General features: G+C 35.7%; 1 protein-coding gene across 1 annotated transcript in view; it reads right to left on the bottom strand.

The window, feature by feature from the left end:
- Positions 1 to 2014: 2014 nt before the first annotated feature.
- The window catches only part of LOC150096682 (tyrosine-protein kinase transmembrane receptor Ror2-like), a 54641-nt gene continuing 46684 nt past the window's right edge, over positions 2015 to 9971 (bottom strand). The window contains exons 8-9 of the mRNA XM_090408691.1: positions 8904 to 9057; positions 2015 to 3328 (exon numbers count right to left, since the gene is read on the bottom strand). Coding sequence (XP_090264817.1) covers positions 2139 to 3328; positions 8904 to 9057 — 1344 coding nt within the window. The 3' untranslated portion in view covers positions 2015 to 2138. The remainder of the gene's footprint in view (positions 3329 to 8903; positions 9058 to 9971) is intronic.

Genomic DNA, 9971 nt, shown 5'->3' with positions numbered 1-9971 from the left:
TTTAATTAAATTCACGTTTTTAATTTATTAAAAGGAGTTAGTTTAAAAATGTATCGAAAAGTTTCAGTTAAACTTTCGTCAATTTTAATTAAACTGACGAGTTTTTCATTCAACTTCACTTTACTTGGAACCATGAAGGTTCATACATGTGGAAGCTCTCTTAAATTAATATACAGCAAACTGATAACAGTCAAAAACTTCTAAGGATTAAAAGTATGTCTTTTTTATTATAAATAAATAAATCAGTATTGTCAGCATAAAACTGTTTTTATTGCTCCACTGGGTTTTAATTTGTTTTACAGTGCTAAGAAACCAAATACATGACATCGTTCAAGGACTGACACCAGTATACAGATTTCAGACTATTTACAATTACCGAAATGATATTTGCTCTTTAAAAATTTATTTACTTCATGATAATACCACACACAAATTGTGATTGTATGCACACAGAAAGATTGGTAAGTAGGTGCTGGTAGTTGGTTAGAATTGATCTATGTACATAATCTGTAGAAGTTCAGTTTTGGTCCTCCTTCGTATTTGGCATCAGGTAGATAATTAAAATGGTTTATAATATCTCCCTTATAAACCGCATTAAAGTGCAGTTTCGGTGATTGCCACTGTATAGCGATTATATTGAACCATTGCCATAAGCGATAGCTTTACTTGAAATTGATCTGTCGGTAGTTTAAAAATGCTAAACTTGTAAAACATTTCTGATTATATGTAACTGTCTACTGAGTATGCAGTCAGACTGTTGATTACAAAAACAATCATTTTTATCTGTTTTATGAGTAATGAGATACAGCATTAGAACAACGGTTACTGGCCATTTGATAAACTGTAGTTCGTGTCATTATTCTGAGCACTTATTGAGAATGAGAATCGCGACTAGAGCAATACAAATGTTATGCCTTAGTAAAAAGTACCAGAATTTTTTTTCTCGTATACACTTATCGCTATAACAAAATAGGAAGGTCTCCCAGGGCAAATTCCAGCACTCTCTATGGATCAAGTGGCAAAGTATAATCTGTTTTTCAATTTGTATACGCTAAAAAACGTAGATGGATCCTTATACGAAAAATACAAAACCAATATATGAGCCAGACGCCAAACTAGTTTCCGAGTCAGTCGAAAAAAAAATTTAAAGGCATATCCATTGGAACGTTGGTTAGGTTTTTTGGATCCTTATCTTGAAGGATCGAAAACAGGTATGGGGAAAACAGAATATAAGAGCATGGAATTAAAATATGATAGTGTCTCCTGGGAATGCCATTTAAGAGAATGCCATTTTGAAGATGCTTCAGAAATTTGACTTAACCTAGAAGATACTTTAAATTAACGACCCAAAATTTATTATGGGTCGAACTGTCATTTTTCGATTCAGACGAAAAAAAGAAAAAGAAAAAAAAAAGTACTGCTGCAGTATTCACTGAACAGCTATTAATTATGTGGATCAACTATATTTATTCTCATTATTTAAATTAATAGTTCCGTTGATTGTTAATCAGTAAATAGCGGATTATACACAGCACTTATGACAACGGTTTCAATTTAGAAGCTACTTGAAGTTGTCTTGTCGACAAACAAAATAATCAAGAATTAACCCATAGGAGAACTACGAACACATTGGCTAATCTGAAAATAGTTGTCACACTAACTCAAAACACACCATCGGTGTATAGAAAACAATTTTCAATAAATAACATTTGGAACACATTGGTATTTCAAAATATACATATGTACAATACATTCCTTTTTTTTTCTGCTAGGACGTAACATCGAGGAAGCAATTCAGGAATTTCCAGCAAATACATTGATTTTTGTTTCTCGATGCACTTGGAGATGGGTTTGTTTATAGCTCATAATTAGTGTGGACATGGTAAACTTTGCTGGTGTTTTTAAACCCGACTTTTACCGAAAAATACAACACCTGACCAAATATATCAAAATAATAATTAAATTATCTTACAAACACACGACGGCAGGTCTCTAGATGGACACATTTGCAAAACTGTGCTGGCAGAGAGACGTTTTGATAAACTTAACAACGTACAAAATTGTCTTGTGGATGGCCACCGTTGGAGAGGCACTTTTAATGGCCTGTGATGGAAAAGGAACACGTAATGGATGGGACTTCATACGTGGACTTTTTGTTCTTTGAAGTTGTGCCTTTGAAGTTCTTCATTAATCGCCCCTAATGTCCTGTAAATAGTTTTGAAACTTGGCCTGTTGCAGGCCTTTCTATGCCAGCAAGCTTTCATGAGATTGTACAGAGAAGGAGAGATGTTATCTGGATGTGGAAGTACGTTTCCTTCTTTGATAAACTTGACCACTTCTTCGTGAGTCATGCCGTAGTAAGGCTGCAGTGCAAAGGAAAAGATTTCCCACAGAACAACTCCATAAGCCCACACGTCTGACTCTACTGTGAATTTGTTGTAAAGGATCGACTCCAGAGGCATCCATCGGATTGGGATAGCATCGTGTTCATTGCCCTTGTAGTAATTAGCAGTGTAGATTTTCTGCGAAAGACCGAAGTCGGCTATCTTTACTACCATATCTTCACTAACCAGACAATTCCTGGTGGCCAAGTCCCTATGGACGAACTTTCTCTCCGACAGATACATCATTCCACCTGCAATCTGTCTGGCTAAATCTAGTAGGTCGAGATAACTCAGACGAACATCATTGTAGATGTCACCATTAGCTGTCCGCACGATGTAGTTGGTTGGCGAACAGGAACGGAGGAACTCGTTAAGGTCTCCTTTGCCCATGTATTCAAACAAGAGACACATTGGTTTTCCAACTGCGCACACGCCGAGGAGCTTGACAATGTTTGGATGGTCAAATTCTGCCATAAGGCACGCCTCTCGTTCAAAATCCGTTTGCAAATCTTCTGAAGCCTCTTCCTTAAGCATCTTAACTGCGACCATAGTGAATTCCTCCCCTTTTATCAGTCCAGGAGCTTTAGCTTGAAACACCCTTCCGAAAGCCCCTTGTCCAATGTCCCTGATGTAGATGATGTCATTGCGAGGATATTCGAGCGATTCCAGTCGGGGGTTCAGTTGGGCGGATGTCCGATGGTAGGCCATATTGGATGGGAGCTTCTCGAGATCAATTTCGACGTCGGACGTTGGCGTTGCATTGTAACCGCGACGATATTTCTGCAAACGACGGCAGCCAAGGACGATAAGGATGGAGATGACCACTCCAGTCAGACTTAGGACGATGATGATCAGGATAAAAGTAGGAGAGAAAACAGGTTCTGGCGGAGGTTCGAACATGTCCATGAGCTCCAAGTCTGCTGCTAAGATGTGGCTGTTGTTTTCTGAAACGATTTTTGAAAGAAGAATGAAAGATCAAATTTCTGGAAATGTTAAAAATTACACAAGAACTCAAAGTTATTGATATTTACTAGTTTAATAGCTTTACACCAAGAGACATCTTAGACCACTTTCATTGAGGAGAGATATTAATCATATTCCATATTCTGCTCTTTTATCGTTCCGAGGATCGAACTAACATCGCTGCATATTCGAACACTACGAGATCATGGTTTCTATGAAACCTGCAGACTGACCTTGTACTGATTAAGTTTAAAAGAGGTAAACCGTGAGTAGACATAACTATACATAATAAATAACGGAAAAACTCACGTAGAAATATTATTTAATAGTATAATTTTCGCCTGTGTGTCACAGGCATCTTCAGTACAATTAAGCTCAAAATTAAACACTAACTGACAATTCCAAAAAGCGCCACCTAAGTAGCTGGTGTAAGATAACTAAAAAGGTCGATAACTTTCCTTAAAAAAATAAAAATAAAAAAAATAAAAAATTAATACAATAAAAAGTTAGGAAAGATTAGCTGATTTGTAAAGTACTATCTCCCATAAAGGGGATAGACGTAAGCCGTCGGATCTGTTTAAGTTAGGAGAATGAAGCAGAGTTTCACATGCTTCTTTATAAAGGCGTTCCATGAGAAACTGACTTTTGTGAAGAACTCTTGTCTTTCTCCAATGAACTCTGTGTCTAGTGAAGATGGCATGTTCTGCAAGTCCAGACTTTTCAGGTTTAAAGTATTCAATATAAGATTGGTGTTCTTCTAGCCGAATGGAGGCAGATCTTCCCGTTTGTCCGAAATAACATAATCCACAAGAGCACGGAATCTGGTAGACACCTGGATGATTAAGATGTGGAAGCTTGTCCTTTGGAGAAGCGAGAAAGGTGGAGATTTTTCTAAACGGTCGAAAGGCAACAAAAATATTCAGTGGTTTTAAAATTTTTGCTATACGTTCACTGATGCCTTGTATATAAGGGATAGTAATGCGCGTTATTTCCTCTGTGTTTGAAGAGGGAGACATATTAAATCTACTCAAAGTTCTTTTAAAACCACTGAATATTTTTGTTGCCTTTCGATCGTTTAGAAAAATCTCCACCTTTCTCACTTCTCCAAAGGACAAGCTTCCACATCTTAATCATCCAGGTGTCTACCAGATTCCGTGCTCTTGTGGATTATGTTATTTCGGACAAACGGGAAGATCTGCCTCCATTCGGCTAGAAGAACACCAATCTTATATTGAATACTTTAAACCTGAAAAGTCTGGACTTGCAGAACATGCCATCTTCACTAGACACAGAGTTCATTGGAGAAAGACAAGAGTTCTTCACAAAAGTTAGTTTCTCATGGAACGCCTTTATAAAGAAGCATGTGAAACTCTGCTTCATTCTCCTAACTTAAAACAGATCCGACGGCTTACGTCTATCCCCTTTATGGGAGATAGTACTTTACAAATCAGCTAATCTTTCCTAACTTTTTATTGTATTAATTTTTTATTTTTTTTATTTTTATTTTTTATTTTTTTTAAGGAAAGTTATCGACCTTTTTAGTTATCTTACACCAGCTACTTAGGTGGCGCTTTTTGGAATTGTCAGTTAGTGTTTAATTTTGAGCTTAATTGTACTGAAGATGCCTGTGACACACAGGCGAAAATTATACTATTAAATAATATTTCTACGTGAGTTTTTCCGTTATTTATTATGTACTTGTACTGATTGTTCATCACTGCGACAGATACATTTTAATTCACAAAACTACAACACTTTCTTTTAAGTTAGCATTCGAGAACTTTTTTTACCATATGCAGTTTCTTTTGTTTTAATTAACTTACAAAACTTGTCACTTTTTTTCTTTCATGAATTCTACGTACAAAAGGTTTATAAACTTGTCGTATATTTAGTACCTTGGGTGGACTAAGTTTGGATAATCCAGTCGCCAGGTTTAAAGAAAAAAACAACAACATGGCTTTTCGAGGTGTTTTAGGCTTCCAGTAAGTAGGCTGATGGTCACCTAGCGGGCAACAAAAGTCATTAACCACTTCAGAAGGACATTCACAAAAATTCATGCCACAGTGAGTTTGGAATCAGCCTGTCATTTGGTGAACGGCGACATTATCTACTCTCCCAACCAGACCGGCAATATTAAATCAAGCGTTTACATTCTCCTCCATCATGACGTCATCAGCCCATGTACAAGTTTTGCATTGGAGCCTCAAAACTGTTAATCCAGTCGGTCAGAATTAATAATGTGTAGCGTGTAATGAAATGAAAATTAAGTGCAAAGCGTGTCCAAATCAGGATTTAGGAGAATTCTTATCAGAATACGGAAAAAAAAAAGTGAAAGGAAAAAAGTTTTTGCAAACCGTGTTTCTTATCTCAAGTTCTGGAATTTTTTTTATAAAAAATCCCTTACGGCACTACACTACTCACATATCAATAACTTGGTAAGAACACCTTAACTTTTTACTACGGATACCTCAAGAATTGTAGCGCCTTAAGGCTTAATTTTTTTTTCAGGAAAATATCACGATTTATAACAATTTGTTTTGCTGTTAAACAAATTCTTTTGTATTTTGCTCTATATATGGAAAATTTCTATGGACTTCACAGGATAAGAGAAAAAGAAGAAAATTGGTATGAGATGTTCCGCCACAGCAGGTGTGTTTAGATTGTTGTTTGCTTTAATCTCATTGCAATTTTATTATAGTTTGCTAATGTCGTAAATGGTGCTGGTTAGTTGTTCTAGTTACCTGATTAACTAGATTAGAGAGGTAAAATCTCTATGACTGCTCCTCTCCTTCTCCCCACAAAAAAACAAAATTTGTGAAGTTTTAACGACAATGGGGAGAAGGAGAGGAGCAGTTATAGAGATTTTACCTCTCTAATCTAGTTAATCAGGTAACTAGAACAACTAACCAGCACCATTTACGACATTAGCAAACTATAATAAAATTGCAATGAGATTAAAGCAAACAACAATCTAAACACACCTGCTGTGGCGGAACATCTAATACTAATTTTCTTCTTTTTCTCTTATCCTGTGAAGTCCATAGAAATTTTCCATATATAGAGCAAAATACAAAAGAATTTGTTTAACAGCAAAACAAATTGTTACAAATCGTGATTTTTTCCTGAAAAAAAAAACGAAAAACCTGACTAAATACGAATTCTGTGTTTTACTAAATGAGAGTAATAACATGGTTCATCAAAGCAAAAATAATTGAAATTATTAGGCATTTGGTTTGAAGGGAGAAAATCTAAAAGAATTCGTAAGTAAAAGGTATTTTCCCACTCGAGTTGATTAAAGGAGTAATTTTTGTAGACAAAAATACTGTTAGTGGCATTAGTGTTATAGTGGACAGCGACGTTGTGTGTAGATAGAGGAAGTAGTGTAGACAGACGGCGGGTTGTATGGAGTAAAGTACACCCCTGCACAGGGGCGACTCGTGCATGGGTACTGCGGAACTGCAACATCCCCAATTTTTCTCGATATATAAATATATTTATTAATTTATTTATATTTGCTTGTAATATTTAATTTTATCATCAACAAACCTATATAATTCTCTTATTTTGTATAAAAAATGATAAAAATCCATCTTGTAGCACTTAGGAAGGCGAAGGACGCTAGCAGCACTGTGTTGTTTACCACAGTGTCATATTGCTACGTGCCCAAGTATATACATGTCATAGTGAGATGCGAGCTATTTGCGTACGCTAATAGCTCGCATCTCACTATGTACACTCAGTACGCTAAAATTGAGCGACGTACACTGTACGTCGCTCAATTCCACTGTTGTTTATATGCAGTTTGCACCAGTAGTATAGTGTTCGTAGTGTTTATCGCGTTTACTCCGTCTCTTTAAATATTTGGACATTGCAATTAAAAGATTTAATTGGAATGTCCAAAAATTGTAAATCCATTATTCCTTTAATTACAATTAAAGGAATGCATTTTATTTTTAAGTAATTTTGAATTATACGAAACTGTATAATTTTGCAGATAGTAAACAATTTTTTTTATGTTTATTTTTTTTTTTAATTTTTACCATAATTTCGATATTTTATCCAAACACGTATACACTGTACTTACAGTGTGTATGTATATTTCGAAAGTTGCAGCACCCCACGATTTCAAGCCACGAACCGCCACTGCTCCTGCTATTAGTCTTGGAGACATCGCGTAATAACAATAATAATATTTACATGCAACAGTGACGATTAATAAGTTAAATATGGCGGTATACCGCAGGATCAATCGCCAATCTCTCTACGAAGTAGTACATATTGTAAAATAATGTTTGCAAATAGAACAAAATCATTATTGTAGTCTCTATTACTGCCTATTTAAGTTGCCTGCATCTTAATGTTAGAACGTTAAAATGCTAGTTAAAAAAACACGTGTTTCTATGAATTATGAAAAAAACAATCTAGAATTATCGGCGAAGATTTTTTTTTCTTCTATAAAACGTTATTCGATGAATGGGCAACCGTTCGTTAGATTGTTTATTCCATTAATTGCTATTGAACAAACTTATGAAGCTTCATGGGACCGTGAGTTTCGCCTGTCCGTAATGTTCTTTGCTCATTAGTGTATCATTAGTATGTATATACATTTTTTTTTCTAGTGTTTAAATGTCTCACGATGGGAAAGGAATTCAGGTTGGATGAAAAATTTCTTTTTTAGTAGGGATGCAGTTATACTGTAGATACCTCTCAACTGCTGGAGAATGTCCCCAGAGAGGATATTAGAATCTCAGGGGGGGGGGGGGAAGGGGATGTGCAGCTAGAAAAAAGCTCCGTTTTTTTTTTTTTTAAATAATAGCATAATTTAAACAGTGTTGTCCTCTTGAAGAGTGATTTACGTGGTGTTTGTTCCTGCATGCTAGACACCCATAGGTTCTGACAAATATGCAGACTGAATGTTTCCATTGATAGCAATCGAATTTGATAACCTATTTTTGATATAAAAATGACGATCAAAATAAATACTCTTTCCAAAGTGTATAACTGCTTTGAGTTTTTTTTTTTTTTTTATTTCATTTACTTTGAAATTCAAATCAAGTTACTGGAGGAAAACGAGGTCAAAGCTGAATCAGGGCGTGAGATTTTCATGTTTATGAAAAGTGGAAGCATGGCTAGTTATAAAATCTGAGACGCTGTTGTTGTTACAGCCGGAGCAGCGGTAAGACTAGTGTATTTTGCTTGTTTATTACTAGGTCCGTTTTTCTGGCTGGTTTGTCTGCTGTAAAACTTGAGTTTCCTGGAGGGAAAAACCAGCTTTTGTACGAGGCTGGTAACTCTCGCCTTATGAAAGTTCCTCACCTCCTAGACGGGATTCTAACATTCTAACGCAATTCTTTCCAACCAAAGGGCATCCTTAACACTTCATTCCCCCCCCCCCCCCCGATCATGTTCAGGTTAGCTCAGATACTTCACAGAAGTAACATTTCTTTTGCCAAGCGTGACACGTCATCTAACATATGATGTCCATGACATCGGAGCTTAATAAATATTATCACACGCGGATATAATCTCGTGAAAACGGATTTTCAGACAACTCACCACAGCGAGGTATGTCGCAATGTTGCCATCGTATCCTTGGGTCTACGGTGTAACACCAGGGCATTGGCTCTTCTCCTCCAGCATTGCGGCAATAGTTTTCCGAGTTCAGAACTTCGGGGAACACCATGGGTGGACGGTTATGATGGTGAGGTTCCTGCAATTGAAAATAATTCAGATATTAAAAGATAAACAGCACGCACAAGCGTAAAAGGTTATTATAGTTTCTTGCATAATAAACTTCTACACATATTGGAAATCCTTTCTAGATTTTTTGAATACAAAGGAGATATTTCCAAGCTGTAAAAAAAGCAAATAAATGAAGTTACTACGAATAATTTTAAATTCCAAATGATTACTGATTTCTTTTTAATGTAGAGGAGTTAGACATTTTGGATTTATCAGTTGTATTCGTATGTTATGTTTAAAATGAAAATTTATTTAATATTTGATCGATCTCCACCCAGTTTCGTTAAATATTAATTTATTATTCATAATTTCAGGTTTTTTTTAAAAATACAATATACATCCTCACGTGTATTTGTGTTACAAATGAAGTGATGATGACGAAATTGAATATGCACGTTCAGTATTTGAAATGTTCTAAGAGCATATTTGGCTCTTCATGGCTTTTGTAATATTTACTGGTTTCACTTCATCGATCAGAAAATATTGTATTCTTATTTCCTTGAAGTTAGTTGAATTGCACAGCATAAACGAAGCATGAAACGAATGTAGTAATAAGGCCGTCTCTCTCCGAGATTAAAGAACGGATTAGGTTTTAAGCCATTTCCACCAGTAGCGAGGAATATAAGAATTTTATCAGTCGGAAACAAGATTAAAGCTCCCATTTTATCACAGCTTGTGATCCCTTTTCACAAGTCATTAAAGTTCATGACTTAATCTGCGTATTATGTTAGGATTTATAATATAACAGTACGTTAGAAACGTTTGTAGCATTTACTAACTGCTGTGGGTAAAAAGAAAAGTATGGCTGTATAAGTTGAAGTTAAAAACTATTTTTAATTTTTTTGCCGGAAAACGTTTTGTTCGTTTAGGATTAAACACCCG

Source organism: Typopeltis vanoorti, chromosome 18 (genome assembly GCF_054136105.1).
Source record: "Typopeltis vanoorti isolate ZY-2024b chromosome 18, IOZ_Tvanoo_1.0, whole genome shotgun sequence".
Lineage (NCBI taxonomy): Eukaryota > Metazoa > Arthropoda > Arachnida > Uropygi > Thelyphonidae > Typopeltis > Typopeltis vanoorti.
Note: the sequence above shows the minus strand (reverse complement) of the source record. Positions and strands in the feature narration are given on the sequence as shown.